This window comes from Pagrus pagrus (genome assembly GCF_965226575.1).
Source record: "Pagrus pagrus genome assembly, chromosome: 3".
NCBI classification, from domain to species: Eukaryota; Metazoa; Chordata; class Actinopteri; order Spariformes; family Sparidae; genus Pagrus; species Pagrus pagrus.
In genome coordinates this window covers 34,683,054-34,704,433 of record NC_140187.1, presented here as the reverse complement: position 1 = coordinate 34,704,433, position 21,380 = coordinate 34,683,054, and the positions used below count along the sequence as shown (strand labels likewise).

At 39.7% G+C, this 21,380-nt stretch overlaps 1 protein-coding gene across 2 annotated transcripts in view; it reads right to left on the bottom strand.

Annotated features, from left to right (window-relative positions):
- LOC311255056 (copine-9-like) overlaps nt 1-21,380 on the bottom strand; it is a 345,151-nt gene that overhangs the window by 280,248 nt on the left and 43,523 nt on the right. For both annotated transcript variants that reach the window (XM_084349210.1, XM_084349211.1), the window contains exon 3: nt 19,218-19,264. In XM_084349210.1, the coding sequence (XP_084205336.1) occupies nt 19,218-19,264 (47 nt within the window). The remainder of the gene's footprint in view (nt 1-19,217; nt 19,265-21,380) is intronic.

The following is a 21,380-nucleotide window of genomic DNA, read 5'->3' as shown; positions in this document are numbered from 1 at the left end:
GTGTCGGAGTGGGGTGTGTCGGAATGGAGGGGTTTCGCAATGGAGGTGTTTAGGAAAGTCAGGCTGTTCCCATAGCTGCCCACCTTCCTGGTCATTCAGAGGAAAGTGATTTTGGTTTTCAAAGGGAGAATAGTTAGAAATGGCCTATTTTGTATGTGAAAGAGAGAGGGAATTCTAAGACGGTACTGCTATAAGATTATTTCTGAAATAAGCAAAGAGAAAGGACTACTATATTACAGTTTATGTTTTCGGTAACAAGCCCAACGCTGACAGAGATGAGAGGTAGGAGTAGGAGATTGGTTTCATGTAATGGAATATGAGCTATCTCCCTGTCTCTCTCACACACACGCACACATGCTGACAATAAGTATCTTTTAATAAGCTGTTTTTCACAGCTTCCTCTTTTGTTTCTTTTCTGTGCGTTTACTTCTCTGTTGCAAATTAATACAAATCTAGAGAGTGTGTTTTTGGCAGAGCTGTAATTATTTTTTCTCCATATTAGTGTGAGAATTAGATTTCTACTAATTGCATCAAAAATTGCCTTGAGCCAAATCTGCCAATGTGTTCAGACAGCCCACGCACAATACACGTGTCGCAGGGAGGCTGCTTGTTTCCCTTCGCACATTGACAGACAACTATACTAGTGTCCACGGAGACTGTATGAGGAGGAAGTGGGCAGCTGAGTGGGACATGGAACCATATGGAAGATCTCCAATCATGGCTGCACTCCAACCTGGCAACTCAAGCCTGAAGAAAGCTCCTCTGCTCTTCAATCAGTCCAGATTTATAAAAATAAAGAGCAGCGGAAAATACATTCACAACCAAGCCATGAGCCGCTGTTGCTGCTTTAATCAACTGCAAAGTGCCCCGGGAATACCACAGCAAGAGGAGTAAGCTTTGGTTTTGGCTTGCTGGTGAGATACAGAGGCAGTGAGGAAAAGTTTAGGATGCTCCCAGATAAACTTTTATCTTTCCACAGAGAGAGAGGCATTTTATTATATTTTCAAACTGTGATGTCTTTGCTTAGAATGGGGGCTTGAGAGTTTTCCTGCACAGTTTCTAAATCTTAGGATTACTGCACATCGCTCCAAGCAACCTAATATTATCCCAGCAACTCACTCTGAAGTTTAAAAAGATGTGCTGTCTGTATGGGCATGGCAGAAATCTATTAAAGACATTAATTATCTCACATGCAAAAATGATTAAACACAATTTTACTGTAACCTAAAGTACTTGATAGGATTTGACAGAGGCAGTAACAAGGACTGTCTGGTGTAAATTGAAGTGCCATCAAAGCATTGACTGATATTTAACTGTAGCCAGGAGCACCAGCTGTTCTTGAGTTTAAACATAGACCATCTCTAATGTGAGTGTTTACTAAGTACAGATGTATTCATTAAATTAGGTGGGTTGCCAGTTTTGTCATAATCACAGGTGTCACGGTCTGCCATGACATGGAGTCTGTGATACTGTCATTACCCTCATAAATTCGCTAAACTCGCTAACTCCGGCTTTGGTAACAGAAACATGTAGAAGGCAAACAAAGCACCCCAATTTCTCTCTTGTTGTCTGCAAGAACCAACACAAACTTTGATCTTCATCTGCCCCTACCATCAGAGGAAGTAAAGACCTGGGGCCTCATGTATCAATGTTGCGTACGCACAAAAAAGTGGCGTACGTCATTTTCCACGCCAACGTTCAGATGTATCAAAAGTGAAATGACCGTGGAAATGTGCGGTGCCCCACGCCAGCTTCATGGCTGGCGTACGCACGTTTCTACAGCTATTGTTCCGTTGGCGACACTCTGAGGTGATGCTGTGAAACTGTTAATTATGTCTAAACAATTTGTCCTCAGAGTAATGTGTGCACATTACATCAGAGAGACGGACAATTAACACACGCGTTTTCAATCATATGGATCATAAATGACAAAAGCATGCGCAAAGTGATGAAAAAATGCCATTAACAACGGCAGCCTTGGCCTTGTTAGAAGACATCGCAAATGGTGATATCAGACATGAGAGGGTGTTTAGAGAACGGGAAGATCTGTTGGCAAATGACGACAACTGGCTCGTTTTAGGTTGCCGAGGCCAGTGTTACTGGAGCTGTGCGCAGAGCTGCGGCCAGCCCTAGAACGAAACACAGCCAGGAGCCAGGGGTTGTCCGTGCCCACACAGGTGTGGGATCATAAGAATGTCATCCCGGTACATCAAATTCCCATACAATGCTGTTGAACAGGCCAACATTAAAGCGCAATGTGCAGCAAAAGCCGGTTTCCCTGCACACATGTTGCTATAAAAGCGCCATCAAAGGAATAATTTGTTTTTGTCAACAGGAAACATTTTCATTCAATTAATGTTCAAATATGTGATGCGCAAATGCAGCTCACCAACATCGTGGCAAGGTGGCCTGGTTCAACATGACTCGTTCATTCTTACCAATAGCATGGTTGGTAACAGGCTGGAGGCTGGCACGGTGCGCGAGTGGTGGCTTCTCGGTGACTAAATCCGTTTAATTGCGCCCCGAATGTAAACCAGCACAATGCCTTTGGGCACGTGCATTCAAATATGTGCATTTGTTTTTCCCTGGTGAAAATAGAGCGGCAGAGCTATCTAACAAGCCCTTTATTGTCTCCTTGTGTTCAGTATTTGTGTCATTAAACGTGTGCGTAAAGTTGGAAATGTCACACTGCAGTAGCCACGACGCACTTCTGCAGTCATTAATATAAGTGTGATCCGTCTCGTCAATCCTTGTAATGAAGTTGTTTTGTCCTTCTGTTTGTTTCCCACTAACGGTGGCACTTATATTATAAAATAAATATATAAATATATATTATTCCTTTTGAAAAAAGTAATAGTGATTCAATCAAGCGGTGCATGAACAAAGGAAACGAAATCTATTTCACATGCTATTGGGCAGAAATCCTCCGCTTCACCTCCACCGCCACGTCGGACCATTTTTTATTTTTAATTTCAGTGAGTGTGCGCTGCTCCGACCCCACAGCGTTCATTGCCTCACACACACGCTCCCACTCACATTTCTTTTTTTTTTTTCTTTCTTTTTTGGTATTTATCCCTGGCGAGAGGCGACCAAATAATACAGATCTTCGCATCTCGACTTTTTTTAATAGCGTTTCGAGCTCAGACTCGGTGAAGTTGCGCTTCTTCCCTTTACTCATGGTGTAAATCTGATGGTGCAGAGAGGGGAATCCCCGCCTATTTAAATTGATTTGCATATTTAAATGAGGGCGTGGACAGGGAGGAGTTTAGCACTTCTACATGTGCGCTCAATTCCACGTTGATTGGGATGTACAAAGGAAAAGTGCTTGGATCGACGCGTACGCACACTTTGATACATCTGATTTTTTTTGTGCGTACGACAGTTTCTGGATTCTAGCGTACGCCATGTTTCAGTAGGAAATCCACGCAAGTCTTAGTACATGAGGCCCCTGGTGAATCAACTGTATTTTTAATGGAAACATCTCCACAAAAACTGGACAATTATGGTAGGTTATCATGAACTATTATACTTGGTAGGGCTTTCTCAAGGAGGGTCAATAGCATAAAAAAAAGATGCACTTTAAAGCTCTAGCTCAAGGGTGGATCATTACAAAGTTCAAACTTTGAAGCTGTAAGCTTTGCCATTGCTGTAGTTTACTGTTCATTTTGCAGATTAAAATAGAACCGCTGTGTCAAAAGGTAATTAATTCTCAATAACTTATCAGTTACAAGGTTAACAAGGGGGATGCATTCTGGGTTTTTTGCTAACAAGGGGGATGGCATCTCCTTCAAATCGCTTAGTGGTCACACAATACTACGTCATTATGTTGTTATTTTTATGTAGCGGTTTGACGTTGCCAGGCTGCCAGTCAGAAGGACCCATGTATTTCAGTGCATGGACCCTTATTTAACAACCAGAAATCAGCAGGCAATAAGAAACCCCCACACAAGAATTTAGCATACCAAAACAGTGTATTCATACATTCAGTGCCCGCATAAACAGGGCCAGCAAAACCCTGACTTAGAGAGAGAGATGATCCTCAACACTAGGACGGCCAAGACAGTCATTTTGACCGTTTTCAAATGTATAATTTGATAATAATAATCTTTAATTAGTTTATAAAATTTGTATTATATAATTGTATGTTGTTTTATTGTTCTATTGCCTAAACTCCTTTCTTGGCTCTTTTTTTGTTTTTGTTTTAGATCAGCTCATTTCCAGCTTTTTCGATTATTATTTTTTTTAATTATATATTATTAGGCCTAATTTTCTTGTTCTGAGTTTTATCTATTAAAATCTTGTGTTAATATATGTAATAATTACGGTTTATATGTGCGATGACATGAATATTGATAAATGTATAATTAAACTTACATTTCGGTGTTATGTTGTTTTTTTTTAAAAATATATATCATGACACAATGAATGCATTCCATGCATTACATGAGAGATTATAGAGTTTAAAATCTAGCGGTTTCTCACGGCCCTTCTACAGCGAACATTCAGTCGCATAATAGTCATATCATATTTGGTATTTTTTTAAACATCTCTTTATTGTATTTTAGATTAGGCAAATACATTGACAAACATAATGGACAAAAAAAAAAAAAAGAGAGAGAAAAATAAAAATAAATAAGTAAATAAATAAAAAAAAATAAAAAAATATATAATAATAATAATAATAAAAGTCGTTAATAACAGCCATTAGCACTCAATTCAGTTCGTCATTCCAAGCATCAAATTGTATCTCATTCTGTTCCAAATAATTGCAAAAGATATGCCAAATTTTCCAAAACTTATCCAGTTTGTTTTTAGTGAAATAACTTATCTTCTCAAGAGCAAAATTAAAGGACATTCCCTTCAACCACTGGGAGATTCCACCGACCGATTGATTCTTCCATGAGCGGGCAATACATCTTTTGGCTTCAAGTAAACAAATGTTAAGAAGAGACCTTACATTGTTTGAAATAACAAAATCATCCGGGTAAATATTTAGAATGCATGTTTTAGGGTTACAGGGTACCTTTTTACCATTAATGCGACTGATTACATCTAAAACCTTTCCCCAAAAGCCAATAATCTGAGGGCATTCCCACATACAATGGATCAGTGACCCCTTCTGATGATTGCATTTAATACACGTGTCAGGAATATTGGGATTAAAGCGGTGTAATCTAGCCGGAGTAATATACTGTCTACTCAACCACTTATATTGTAGCAATTTGGAGTGTGTGTTTACAGTTTGGGTTTGGACTAAGGAGCAAGCCTCTGTCCATTCCCTTTCTGTTATATTCTCTGTTAAATCCATCCTCCAGGCCTGCAGGATATTGTTTGAAGATTCTTTGCATTTGCTGACAAATAAATTATATAATATGGTCACTTGTCCCCTGTTTTCATGATGCTTTAAAATTATGTCTTCCAGTGTAGATAAAGGTGGTAGCTCCAAACTATTACCCTGTCTAGACATTATAAAACTTCGTAGCTGGAGATATTTGAAAAAGTGCTTCGTGGGGATATCATATGTGGTTTTAAGTTCTTCAAATGACATAAATGTATTTCCATTGTAAAGGTCAGCCACCTTAGATATACCTTTAGTGGACCAAAGTTTAAAACCTGGATCTGCTCTGCCTGGTTGGAAGTTATCATTACCAAAAATAGGTGAAAATTGCGATAGTTGTTGTGTTTCATCAATATATGCTAAAACATTATGCCAAATTGTTATTGTGTTCTTCAGAAAAGGGTTTTTTGTCTGTTTAATTAATTTTTTCTTCTCTGCTGAGTGTATATACAATTTTAAAGGGATTGAGATCGAGTGAGATTCAATTGTTACCCATACTGGGGGGTGGTCCTTAACGAAATAAAACATGCTTGCTCTAATCTGAGCTGCCCAGAAATACCATAAGAGATTTGGTAGTTTCAAACCGCCTCTGTCATATGGCAGATATAACAAGGAAAGTCTGAGTCTTGGTCGTTTATTGTTCCAAATGAAATTGGAAAATGTTTTCTTTAAAGATTGGAAGAGAGAGAGTGGAGGAGAGAGTGGGATCGATTGGAAGAGGTATAAGTATTTAGGCAAAATTGACATTTTTAGAATATTAATGCATCCAATCAAGGATATTGGTAATTTTGTCCACCTATTTATAAGCTGTATAACTGCATCTGTAAGGGGGTTGTAGTTCGCTGAGATAATTTCATTGACACTGGGCATGATTTTAACCCCTAGATAAGTAAACCCTTCTTTCGACACTACAAATGGAGTCGAAACTGGAGGGCTGAGTCTCTCTTTTTCTGTCAAAAACATTATTACAGATTTACTATTATTTACTTTATAACCTGAAAAGACACCAAAAGTGCCTACCAAATCAAGTAAGGCAGGTAAGGTTTGTTTTAAACCGGAGCAAAACAAAATAATGTCATCCGCGTACAGGGCTATGCGGTTCATATCATATTTGTAGTCTGTCAGTAAAACAGTACATGTTGGTGTGTGTTGTCATTTTCTATAATGGAATTAAGACCGTTGAGATTTTGGGCAGTTGTGCATATTTATTGAAGGTGCAGCGAAGAATAATGTAATCACAAGTAATTAAAAAGAAAAAAAAATCAACATTCGTTCATCAGTCTCTCATTTGTGCAAACTTATAGACAATATTGCTGCAATCACATTATTATCTTCCACTGTGCCCGCCTTGGTTCTTGATAACCAGACTTAAAACATTTGATAATCCTGTAATAAGTCTTTTGCATAACTCCGCTGTCAGTTTTGTCTCCCAAAACGCATGTATGGCCTGAACAAGCTCCTCCTTTGTGCCTGGCTTAGCCTCTTTGCGGATGTAGTCTTTCATGGAGTGCCAAGCGAGCTCGATTGGATTCAAGTCCGGTGACTCTGCAGGAGTTTTCACCCACTTGATGCCCTCAGATGCAATGCAAGCTGCAGAAGCGGTGTGCTTTGGATCATTGTCCTGGAAAAAGCGATGATCCGACCCAAAATACTTCCTCATGTATGGTGCAGCAAATTCTTTAATGATGCAGTCCCTGAAGTAGGTTTTGTCCATTATTCCATCGAAGATGACCATGGGACCTGCTCCTCGACGGGAGATCATTCCCCACACGTGCAGCTTCAACGGGTGCTTAGCCTTGCATGTTTGTTGCGCTCCTTCAGCATTGGGCAGAAACGTGTTTTGCCGAATTTCCAGCCCATCTGTCTCCGTTCACTGATAAATAGCCAAGGCCTACAGGCTACCTAACTACCTGACAAGAGCCAAGATCTGCTGCTGCTGCTACCTGACTATTTTTCTCCGAATTGCTTTGGTGGCTGTTAATGATGGAGGCAAGCAGCTTCTACGTGTCTACACGAACTACAAGACCAAAACGTCTGAAGTCAAAGGTACGTTACACTATGCAGGTTTCTCTCAGTGTTAGGAGTCTGATGTTTATTTTATAATACATAATATAAAAAATATATAAATATAATATAATAATATAATATAATATAAACATAAAAACATTGGCTGTTTTGACTCTTTTTCTGGCTCCTTTTCCCCTGTTCTTGTTATTAAAAGAGACTCCTGTTTGTTATGTTATAGGCTACCACCATCACCATGAAGACGATGCAGGACTGTGTGCGGCGGCTCGAAAACCCCCCTCCAGGGCCACCACATCAGGAGCCTGTGGCTGCCACGCGTGTCAGACGTCACCTCGTCTTCGGGACAGACGTGGACCCTCAGCCCACCCCCTCAACACCAGCCACTGGGTCCACACCAGTTCCAGCCCCACAGCCCATCCGTTCAACACCAGTCCCAAGGACACCGGCTCCAACAACTACCATAGCGGACGTTATGCTCAGACCCCTTTCGGCTGAGCGGGAGGAGGAGTTCTTTAGGATGTCTTTCTCGCGGGTCCAGCATTGACCGGATGTGTACGCATCCAATGTCTTCATGGCTGTTACACTGTTTGATGATATCAGCGCTGGGGGAGAACTGTAAATTGGAGTGGCTCAAACGGCAAATCGTCACTGCCACAAAACATCAAAAGGAGCATCCATGCTCACATCACCCAGCGCTTCCCAGATCTGTCTGTGGACCAATGGCAACGTATCCGCAGCAAAATCAACAAGAGGTTGAGGAGCCCCCGAAAAGTGGACCCTGAAGAACAGCGCCTTGGTTTTTGTTAAGTGGCACAAAAACAAAAAATGAACACTCCTTGAGAGACTGAATCCCAAATGGGGTATATTGAGGCACCTTGGCTTTTGTTTTTTGTTTTATTCTTTTTTAAAGTTTCTTGTTATGCTTATTTACCGCGTTCACCTTAAATAAAAATGAAAATAAAAATCTCTACTGTCTCTATTCATTTTATTTATTTGTCACTGAATTGTCAGGCTACACTGCAGTAAAAATAAGATAAATAGACATTGAACAACATCCAACCACCTCTCCAAAGTCAAATATAAAAGAAAGTGTTGCTCAATTCAAAATGAAAAAACGGTCACATCTAAAGAGATTGTAAAGTTGTGGTATACAATCGGAATGGGGTGTATAGGGCGATTGACAATATAGGCTAGTGTTATAACTAGTAAATTATAGTGAAAAATCAATAAATTTAATCCAGAGGAAGTACAGCGTTAAAGATAAAAATGTTTAAAGCAGGACCTTCTAAAGAAATTAATGCTCATTTTCTAATCAATTCAAAGTCAAAGCAGTAGTGGGGGATGCTTGGAGATGGTGATGCTCTGGAGCAGGTGTGAATGTTCAGTAGTTTAGGGTGTGTTGGGGCTGCATGCATACCTTCCAGGATGATAATCAGAGAGTACAATAGGTTAGCCAGACAATTGTGTGACTAGTGAAATGTGTGAATGTGTAAACACTTTATATTGGAGTCAATTTCCCTACCCCCGCCACTTCTCCTACAGGTTATCTACAACCTGATAATATATAAACATTACATTTTTTTCCCATTTCGGAATGCCACCAGCAAGGACAGATCCTTGTGTGCTGGATGTGATTGTTATCATCCAAAATGGATAGAGTGATGTGGACATATTAGACACCGATGCAAGTGATGCAGAGTCAGGTGACAATACCTGTGGACAAGTGGACAAAGTACTGTAAACCAACAAGCCACTTATTGCCCAGACAGGGTGGACATTGAGTCCAAACCAAAAAACATGCCATTCTCCATGACTGGTATCACTAGTAGTAATATACATATTGGTCCCAATAATATTCTCTCCGGTCCAGCTCTCACAGAAGATGTAATTTCCCTCCTTACACAATTGGAATACTTCTGGAAGTTTGTGTCTGAACATATGATTTAAGCTCTGACAACAAACACAAATGATGTTCAAATTTGAACAGCCAGCTGCATTGCAGGATTTTATGATTTGTGTGACAATGGGTGACCAATAGGTGGCCCATTAGTGCAAACAAAAGGTTAAGCAATGATAATGCTAATTCCCTGGTCGAAGGCATGCACTGAATACCTGCAACTGCAAACATCTTCCAAAAGGCTTTTCCTCACTCCCTTAGTTTTTCCTCTTTAAATGTAGATTCACAGTAAATAAATTGTGATAAAAAATTTGACAATTTGAAATTGACAGTAGGTATTATTAGCTACAACAATTTATTTCCCGATAAAACAGTGGCCAGCGCATCTCCAGTAGCTAGGTCTGTTATAATTTTACTTCTTATATCAAACATGTACTCGTGGTTCGAATTATGTGAATTCCCACTCTATTCTGTGAGAGAAGCGCCATCTCCTGGTCATCAACCATACTATGCAATTGCTCATTAACTGTTGTTATTTTCTCCCTCAGGTGCGTGACATTGGCCACCATCAGAGTCATTACATCACTGATGTCCTTAAGCACCTCAGTATGGTGATGATGAAGTCTCCACTTGAGAGTGTCTGTGAACTGCGCCCTGAGATGCTCTATATGCTGTTTTAAGCAGTCCTTTATTTGCTGTTGTCCTTGCTCCTGTATTCCAGTCAAAGCACTTTTAAGGGCAGACGGGGTGTTCAGCATTTTCTGATTATTAGTTTGTTGCTCTGCTTTCCACTGGTGAATTATTCAGTTCAGTTCTTTATTGCTTTTTTGCAGATCAGCCAAAGTGTGCTGTATGTTTGTGTTATCAGGAGGCTTTAACAATGGAGGATCAAGAGTTTCACCCCCTGTGAGGTCCATGTCCAGTAATGATAAATTTGTTTTGTCTTTCCATTTCTTTGTCCAGAATTTGGATTCTCCATTTGTCCAGCAGAGGGCGGGGTTCCAAGGCTTTCTGAAGAGAAGAGTTGCAGTTGGCCTTCCTTACCAGGCGGTGGCAGACTCCCTTGTAAGGCGAGTTTTTGGTTAAAGGTGGTGTGTTGCACCTGTTCCTCCTGGCAGCGACTCCAGGGAGAGATCTCATAAATCCAGCAAATCAGCCATTTCCCTGGCTTCTCTAAATTGTGTTTTCCTTTAAGTGGACTTTTGCATGGGGAATTAAATTTTGTTTCTGATTTTCCACTAATTTGGAAGAATCCCGCTTAGCCTGGAAAGATAGCCTTAAAATATATAGGAAGGCCCGCCGCAATGCCAGAGCAAGCTATTACTCGTCATTAATAGAGGGAAACAAAAACAACACCAGGTTTCTTTTCAGCACTGTAGCCAGGCTGACAGAAAGTCACAGCTCTACTGAACTATGTATTCCTACAACGCTCAGAAGTAATGACTTCATGAGCTTCTTTAATGATAAAATTTTAACTATTAGAGACAAAATCCATCATCGCTTGCCCTCAACTGGCACTATTGTATCTTTAAACACAGGAACCTCAGAAACAGTTGTAAATTCTGACTTATATTTAGACTGCTTCTCTCCCATTGACCTCCACCAACTAACTTCGATGGTTTCTTCATCTAGACCAACAACTTGTCTCCTAGACCCCACCCCAACTAGGTTGCTGAAAGAAACTTTACCTTTAATTAGCACATCTCTACTAGAAATGATCAACGTGTCTCTATTAACAGGATACGTACCACAGTCCTTTAAACTAGCTGTAATTAGACCTCTCCTTAAAAAGCCTAATCTTGATCCAGAAGCTTTAGCCAGCTATAGACCTATATCCAACCTCCCTTTCCTCTCCAAGATCCTTGAGAAAGCAGTCGCCAACCAGCTATGTGACTTTCTTCATAACAATAGTTTATATGAGGATTTTCAATCAGGTTTTAGAACACATCATAGCACAGAGACGGCACTGGTGAAAGTTACAAATGACCTCCTAATCGCTTCTGACAAAGGACTTATCTCTGTCCTGGTCTTACTAGATCTTAGTGCTGCATTTGATACCATTGATCATCACATTCTACTACAGAGACTGGAACACTTAATTGGCATTAAAGGACCTGCATTACACTGGTTTAAGTCCTATTTATCGGATCGATTTCAGTTTGTGCATGTTAATGATGAGTCATCCCTGTATACCAAGGTTAGTTATGGTGTTCCTCAAGGCTCCGTGCTTGGACCCATACTATTCACCTTATATATGCTCCCTCTAGGAAATATAATTCGGAAACACTCCATAAACTTTCATTGTTACGTAGATGATACCCAGTTATACCTATCAATAAAGCCAGATGAAACTAATCAGCTTACTAAACTCCATGCATGTCTCAAGGACATTAAGACCTGGATGACCTGCAATTTTCTGCTGTTAAATTCAGATAAAATCGAAGTTATAGTACTTGGTCCTAAACACCTTAGGGATGCATTATCTAATGATATAGCTAGTTTGGATGGCATTAACTTGGCCTCCAGCACCACCGTCAGGAATCTGGGAGTTATCTTTGATCAAGATATGTCCTTCAACTCCCACATAAAACAAATTTCAAGGTCTGCATTTTTTCATCTACGTAACATTGCAAAAATCAGGCCCATCCTGTCTCAAAAAGACGCAGAAAAGCTAGTCCATGCATTTGTTACTTCCAGGCTGGACTATTGTAATTCTCTATTATCAGGCTGCCCTAACAAGTCTCTAAAGAGTCTCCAGCTGGTCCAGAATGCTGCAGCACGTGTACTGACAGGAACTAAGAAAAGAGATCATATTACTCCTGTATTGGCCTCTCTGCACTGGCTCCCTGTAAAATCAAGAATAGAGTTTAAAATCCTTCTCCTCACTTACAAAGCTGTTAATGGTCAGGCACCATCATATCTCCAGGAGCTCATACTACCCTATCACCCAACTAGAGCATTACGCTCCCAGAACGCAGGATTACTTGTAGTTCCTAAAGTCTCCAAAAGCAGAATGGGAGCCAGAGCCTTCAGTTATCAAGCTCCCCATCTGTGGAACCATCTTCCTGTTTTGGTCCGGGAGGCGGACACCCTCTCTACCTTTAAGAGTAGACTTAAGACCATCCTTTTCGATAGAGCTTATAGTTAGGGCTGGCCCAGGCCCGTCTTGGACCAGCTCTTAGTTATGCTGCTATAGGCCTAGTCCGGGGGACAAATGACACACTGAGCTTCTCTCTCCTCCTCTCCTCTCCATCTGTATACATTATGCCTGTATACATGCCCCATCTCTGCATGTCACTGACTTCACTTCTTCCCCGGAGTCCTTGTGCTTTCTAGTCCTACAGGCTCCCATGGATCCTGGCCGCGCCTGGGTCGTGGATCGTGGATGCGCCTACTGCTATGGCCCTGCCTGATCGTGGATGCGCCTACTGCCATGACCCTGCCTGATCATGGATGCGCCTACTGCCATGGCCCTGCCTGACACCCACCACTACTGTCGCTAATATTAGTCATATCTCTGTTACATACGTTCCACTACTATATTGTAATGCATTACTACATACTATCCTTACCGTTAATCACTACTACTGTTATCACTAGTAATCACATTTCCATGTGCATTTTATTGTTGTTGCTGTGATGCCTCTTTATGTGCTTCCATTCCTGTCAACCATCCATTATAATTGTATACATTGTGATCTCGTTGATCTGCTCTGTACATGCGACATCTATTGCACGTCTGTCCGTCCTGGGAGAGGGATCCCTCCTCTGTGGCTCTTCCTGAGGTTTCTTCCGCATTTTTTTTCCCTGTTTAAAGGGCTTTTTTGGGGGGGTTGGGGAGTTTTTCCTCACTCGAATCGAGGGTCGAAGGACAGAGGGTGTCGTCTCTGTACAGATTGTAAAGCCCTCTGAGGCAAACTGTGATTTGTGAATTTGGGCTATACAAATAAAATTTGATTTGATTTGATTTGATTTGATTTTCCCCAAGAGGTCTCCTTTGGTTTATTTTGAATGTCAAATAAATCTTGGTTTGCTTCAAGTGTGTGTTTTGATTCTGGAGGTCCCTTTAGGTAGGCCTTTATTTTGTGTCAAAGCCAGGGTTTGGTTTTTTTGAACACAAAACTGGTTGTTAGCTACCAAAGGTCCATTTAGACTGGGGTGCCACTTTTTATGTAGCGGTTTTACGTTGCCGGGGTGAGAGTCAGAATATAAATCTGACAAGAATACTTTTTGTTTAGTTATACGTCAACCTTACACAAGGACCCATGTATTTCAGTGCATGGCCCCTTATTTAGCAACCAGATATCAGCAGGCAATAAGAAACCCCCAAACAAGAATTTAGCTCTTCTTTCAACAGATAAATCACTCCTCTTCAAGATCTCCCAAACAAACAGAAAAATAGTCAGTTTGAGTATCAGTATCAGTTCAGTCAACAAAACAAAACCAAGTGACGCCTCTTGCGTCAAATAAACAACCTTTGAGATCTCCCAAACCAACAGAAAAATCCTCGTCGGCGTCACATAGACCAACCATAGTAACACCAATTATAGTGACACTAATCATAGTAACACCAATCATAGTTACACTAATCATAGTTACACTAATCATAGTAACACCAATCATAGTAACACTAATCAAAGTAACACCACTCATGGTTACACTAATCATAGTAACACCAATCACAGTAAAACCAATCATAGTAACACCAATCATAGTAACACTAATCATGGTAACACCAATCATAGTATACCAATCATACTAACACTAATCATAGTAACACCAATCATAGTAATACCAATCATAGTAACACCACTCATAGTTACACTAACCATAGTAACACCAATCATGGTAACACCAATCATAGTAAGACCGATCATAGTCACACTAATCATAGTAACACCAATCATAGTAATACTAATCATAGTAATACTAATAATAGTACTTTTTACCTTTATCGACAACTGCTTTACAGTGTGTGTGTGTGTGTGTGTGTGTGTGTGTGTGTGTGTGTGCCCTCTCCCTGTGAGAGTGATTGGGGCTCACTGAGATCCATGTGTATGTGTTTGGATCCCCACTGACGAGAAAAAAAAAGTTTTAATTAAATAAATACATTTTAAATCAAGACTGAAGTAAAATACGACAAACACTTCTCATTTGACTTGAGTGTATAATGTGATTATACTGTAGTTTTAAGTGTTAATTTTGACATACAATGGTTCACACTGGAGGCATGCTGTTTAGTTCTTTTCTTTACTGATTATGAACAGTTCTGATAGCACGTGGTAGATCTGATCTTTCTTCTTCATATCCTAATAAAACTACAACAGGGAGGTTGATGTGTAAAGGGTTTCCTCAGTGAGCAGATTGTATCTATAGACTTGATTTGACATACTGTAAATGCAGGATTATGTTAGTTAAAATAATAATTAATTGTATTTCCGTCCATAACATAGGCAAAGACTTATCAAAGATGTGAATAGTATACTGTATTGTGTATAAGAGTATATTAAAGCAATATAAAGATCCAAAACATCACAGTAAAATTATTTGTGGATATCATAGATTTTCAGAAAGGTAAAAACTATGAAAATAAGACACATTCTGAAATTAGATAACATATTATGGCCTTACAGTTGTTCTGGCTAATGAATTAGCAAAAACTTGCACATCCAGCAAACACTGAAGTATCTAGGGACGTTTTAAAATGCAAAAATTAATTAAACACTTTTTAAAGCTGAAATCTCTCCTGTAGCTGCTAAGCTCGACCGTGCATCCAGACTGTTTTAGTTTGTTTTTACATTTAAAACAAATCCCCAGCTATTTCAGTTGTTCAGGAGAATGGTGCAACAGTGTTTTGCTGTGAGGCTCCAGAAATGTTTAGTGGACTATAAATACTTTTCCTTTAAGATGTAGATTAGCATAACACTGTACTGAACATTAGGGGACACAATGAAACAGAACTGTCAAAGGGGCCTAAAGAAACAACCACAAGAATCAACCATCCCTTAAACACAGCCTACTACAGACAGATATGTGTACTGACACAATGTCTGTATTACTTGTGCTACTTCTATTGCTACCAGTATATCACATGACAACTGTTACCACAACCCTCTTAACCCAAATTAGACTTTACTACAAAACAGCGTGGAAACCTGTTGCCTTAAACCATTTTAGTTTTTACACAAGCTGAAACTAAACATATGTAGTCTTACCAACTAACCATAATCGGATGTAGTCCAAGTTGTATGAAAAACTATTAGTTAAACATACAGAACATAAAATAAATTTACTGTTAAAAGACCTGTCTTTTAGATTACATAACATATCAATTAAGTTCCTGCAGAATCATCTTATTGAGTCAACACAATCCTCCAGTTTGTTTAAACACAAAGTTAAGGTTGATTCCAATGGAACTCCTTTGTTCCAACACTGGTACACATGATAATACCACTCCTCACACGTCTTTACTAAATTGTACTAGTGTGAGAAGATAAAGGCTGAATTCAATACTAAGCTTTATCATGGTTAATAATGTTTTCATTATTGGAAAAACAAACAACCATGACTTATTATTAAAAGGTATTTGAGCCACACAGCAAGTTTCCATCATATATGTTTTCTTCAAACTATGAAACAGAAAGGTCACAAGACAGTTTTAACCCTCAAACAATGCATACTGGGAAGACTACTAATATGCTATGGATCAGGACTCTACCCTCCCTTACAGAAAGTAAACATACTAAGGGCCCTATTTAGACGGCCTATGTCGCACGGTCTAAAGCGCAAGCCGTTAGTCCATTTAGGGTGTGTTCAAGTACATTTGCTAGTTAAACGGCTTATAATCTGGGCGCAAAGTGAGGTGCACTGCGCAAAAGGGTTGTATTTAGACTCTGAATTAGTCAATCTGCGTTTATTCTCCCATTCCCTTTAAGAGCCCCATGCACCAGGACCTGGCACATATTTAACCATGGCCTCATCTTCACTGAGGGACAGGGATATGGTCCTCGGCTGCTGGACCCTATGCCCCACCATTTCACAATCATTTGTCCCATCAAAAACTCTGTTTGACTGCATATGATAAAATACACTGATATTTAACTGAGGAGGAGGGGGAGCGCTGCTGCGCACCCCTCTGTGTGTGCGCGGATGTCAGTCCATGGATAGGCACGATGGGTCATAAAAAAGTATCGTCCTGATCTGACCTGCGGCGATCCTCTGGGTATCTCTATATTAACATGCACATTTGCGCACAAGGAACAGCTGATAAACTTCTTTGATTATTTTAAACACCTGACTTGCTGACAGGATCAGTTAGTATTTCATGTTAATTAATGTCATGTTAATGTTTTTTTACACATCCAAAGGTCACACACCGTATAGATTCATACAGTAAAATAGTTTGGAGTGAAGCAGCTGTCCTGATAAATCCTAAGATCCTGTCTTTATTTTTAAAAGCTAATAGTTTAATTCTGTTTTCTCTGGAGAGTTTTCTCTCCAGCTTTAAGTTTTGCTGATTAAATGTGCCACAATTTTTGTTACAGTGACATGACTGCGTTCATGAAATTTTTTTAAATAACTGGAAAGCAGCCTCTCAAATCATAAAATCAGAGCATATGCACAGTGTGAACCAGCCTGTGTAGGCGCATCTAATGCATCCTTTAAATAGCAGGAAACAGACTGTGCTTTTGACTTTAGCCCAGCTTTTTGTTGGTCTATGCCACTGTCACTTTCTGTTGCCTCAAGAGAGCAATCTGCCATCAGTGCACCCGACCACACCTCACTTTATGACCAACATGCCCGGGGGCGCACAGGTGGGCGCAAGTATAACTGCTATTTCCACGACATGGGCTCTGGGTTTGACAATGACAACTGCGTTGGTCTGAAACTAGCAATGACACTTGTGGGCTGTGCACCGCTTTGCGCCGAGCAAAACAGAGCCCATAGTAATCTGTGCTGAACATGATCATTGAGCTGCATATTTCATCTTATTAGTGCAAACAACTGAATTGATTTAGCAGTGGGAGAGGGTTTACAAAACATAAAAGAATAACTGCTCAAATTAATTAATTAATTATTAATTAATTAATACTAAATCTGAGTTTATAGGTCACAGACTTACCCTCAGTTCTTGTCGGTGGATAAAAAACATGTGAGTTGTTGTCACTGTTGATGGAGTTTAACCGCATATAATGAAAGATAGCAAGTCCTTATGGCAGACCGTCAGGACCACATTACTTTAGTCAGTTCCAGTGGCATCACACCCGTGGGGGATGGGGGTGTTGCAATACCCCCACTTTTACAACAAGGGGATTTCATCCCCCCGACTTTTTCCTAAGGTATTAAACCGTTTGCCCGCCCTCGCGGTGTACCAGCATACTGAAATGGAGCGCACCTCAGTTCCCCATACACGAAAACCCATTGGTCAAGTTAGATTGATTGACAGCCATCAAGCCAATCACAGCCATTTGAACAAACCCACTAGTCCCGGCTGCCCGGGAAAGTAAACACTTGCTGCAGACAGCGAACAGAGCAGAGGTATGAAACAGTTATTTAACTAGTTAATAATGTAGAATTTTGTCTGTAAATAACTAAACTATGTCTTGCTTTGTGGCATGTCAGCTAATATTAAGCAAGCCAGGTGGCAAACACAGTTAATGCAAGCCAGGTAAAGTTAATGGTAACTGACAGATTTCAGAGACATCCACTGATTTGATATTATTTAACATTGTCATTATTCTTTTTGTTAGAAATGCCAAAAAGGAAGAGGCAGCAGAAGATTGACTTCTTTTTCATGTCAGGTTGTCGTGTAAGTGGAGTTATGTGACAGGAGGGAAACAGAAAGCTAGCTTTCAATCCATAAATGCACTAATTCAATTTTATAGTAGTACATTCATATTCTTGCATTAATGCCATGTAGGTGTTCATTTATGTAACTTAAAGCTATTTGTTGGAGCTTAAAACCTTCTTTCAATGAAGAAAATCTCCTACATCAACTCATCCCTGTTACTTCTCTCAGAAACTAGAAAAGAATAGAAATGAAGACAATGAAATGCAATAAAACTATTAAAATCTTAAAATAATAAGAGGAATAAAATAATATAGAGTACAAAAAGGCTAGGATGAAAGATTAGTTAAAACAGATTAGAACAACAAAATATATGTTAAATAATTAATAAAAAGCAGATAAAAGAACAACAAAAGAATGGAATGTTTCCTAATCAAATCAAGGCTGTAGAGGTTTGTTCTAAGTTTACATAAAATCTTTCAACACTTCCAAGTTCAGGAATATTAACATTGAGTTCTTTATGTAGGATGTTTATGAGGAAGGGAAGTCCAGGAGTCAGGACAAAGGAGAGCATGGAAAAGATGAGGGGGTGAACAGGAGAGAAGTTGGAAAGAACAGAAAAAGAAGAGGGAGAGAACACTAGAGAAAAGGGAGAGAGCACAAAGAAGGGGAAAACATGAGAGGAGAGGGAGATAACAGAAGAGGGAGAGAACACAAGAGAATTGTGAGGGAACACAGTGTTCTTGCCAGTTTCATTCACTCACACTTGTTCTTTAATAAAACATATAAATTAATTGCTTAATACCATGGTATGTGATTGCTTGTGAATATATAATATCTTGGGTTGAAGAGTGTTGTGCTATAATGTACATTTTGAATGCAATATTATTTGCATATCATAGTGAAGAAAATCTAGAAATGCATTGCATTAGTTTTGGAGACTGAAACAGGGGCCAAAGGTGGTTGCGGTGCTCATGTGCTACCCCTAAAACCCCCCCACATTTAAAATTGCTGCTCCACCCCTGGTCAGTTCACTGAACTTTCAGCAAAACCTAAACTTTCAGATCAGCCAAGTTATCACTTTAAACTTTAAAAGCTAATGGGTTAATGGGCTAATACTGCATTTGAAAACAAAACAACTACATGTGGACTTAAGACATTTTTCTCACCTCTCTCCACTCCTTGGTCCCCAGGCCCTGAAGGTACAACACCACCACTGAGAAGAGAAACACATAAGTACATGTTTTAGAGTTACTTTTGCACTTTGTACATTTCAAGTAAAAAAATACAAATCTCAAAAACACAGCATATGAATTCAGAAAAGCGCAGGTGAAACACTTTAGTACAGCGACTAAAGTGTCCTTCCTTTGATGATCATCTGCTCTCCTCTTAGTTTTCCTGTAATATTGATAATGAAATCTACAAAAAGCTAGAATAATACAAAATTCATAAGAACATACATATTTACAAAATGTTCAATTACATTTTGTTACAGACAGAAAATTCTATTTCCATTAGATATGAATGAGCGATTAAACTTTAATTGTGCCTTCAAAGAAATCGGAAAGCTGCAGAACAATAACAAGGCAAGAAAGTAAGGAAAAAACAAATTTAAATAATAATTGAAATGATTAAATTGGTGAGGTATTAAAGAACTACAGTAACTGCAGTAGAAAAGAAATGTGAAACAACACCATCACAGATGCAGCTACAAAACACAGAAGTAATCCCTCCTAGTGCTGAGCTGACAACAAAATCATTTCTTTATATACATCTGTATAAAGATAATAGAGTGTGACTGTGTGGACTCTATCACAGTATTTAGACTCTGAACAAAAATTAAAGGTAACCAGTAAACCTGGCTGCTCTCTGGAACTTCCTGCATTTGCCTTTCTTTAGTTTCCAAGGTACAGCAAGACACAGCTACCTCGTAAAAGCTTTTTACTTGTCGTTCTAGACACTTTGGGCTCTATCTTGTGCTCGGCGCAAAGCAGTACACAGCGCAGCACAGGTGTCATTGCTAGTTCCAGACCGACGCATTTTCATGCCCACCACCCACCTGTGTGCCCCCGGGCATGTTTGTCTTAAAGTGAGGTGTGGTCAGGCGCACTGATGGCAGATTAAAATTAATTAATTTTTCCTCATTAAAGACGTATTTCTCCCCTCTCATCCCACCGTTATTGATCAGGAGGATACTTTTTATGACCCGTCCCAGCTGATCCACGGACTGAGATCCAAGCACACACAGAGGGACACAGCAGCGCTCCTCCTCCCTCTCAGTCCTCCTTTTGAACTCATTAGAGTTGGCATGGGCAGTGCAACCCAATTGTCATAGACAACAAGGTTTCAAAGAAGGTAACTGTTCATTTTTTATTTTTTGTTAAACAAATTAACAACTGATAGTGACATTAAGAAAAGAAGAAACTGACAGCAGACATACAAGAGTAAGCAGCTCTTGCAGCAGTGTCTCTCCCTCTCCAGGCAGGAGTGACAGTGGTTACTGTGGTTGTGGGAATGCTCACGGTCGCTCCGAAACTTTCTCTCGATTCCCAACGAGAGGTTATTGAGATGATATGCTGATGCAAAATCATAAATTAATGGACTCAGTACTACTGCGTTGGATCATGGCCATCTTCAAACTGGGCCGTCACACACGTGACGTTTCATGACAGTACCTTTATTGGTTGCGATGCTATCATGCAGACTTAAATCTCGTAAGTGAAACCAGAGCTAACCTTACTGCTGCAATTCATTATCATGGCCTCTGGTGAAAAAAGTGTATCACATAGTGAGTTTCACCATTATTTTTGTCTATCACGATACAGTGCAAATTATTTATTTTCTCCTGTCTTTATGTGAAAATTTGGTATTAAAGTAATCCAAAAGTAATGGAACATAATCAAGTTACACTACTTTATTATTGTGATAGTTGGATTAAGTTACTGACTGCATTTTTTGAGTTCATCAGTAACTGTATTGGATTACATTATTAAACTATCCCTCCCAACCCTGCACATAGAACTACATACTTTATATTTACAGAAAAAAGAAATTCAAACTTATCAGCAGAAAATACACACTTGACTGACTGACTGACTTACTGGTGATTTTGCCATTGTCAGTGCCCACAAGAACAACAGTCTCTTAGGACCAAAGATGGAGGCTCAACTAAACACAAAACAAACTTTCAAAAAAGAAAGGTGTTGGAACCTTACCACGTGGTCCTAACAATAGAGAGGCCTGCATGTAAACCAAAAGCAGAAAATGCGGCCTCCACACACTAACGAAGCCTGAATACAAAGAAAGAGCGCCAACCCCAGCCTCCAGTAAGT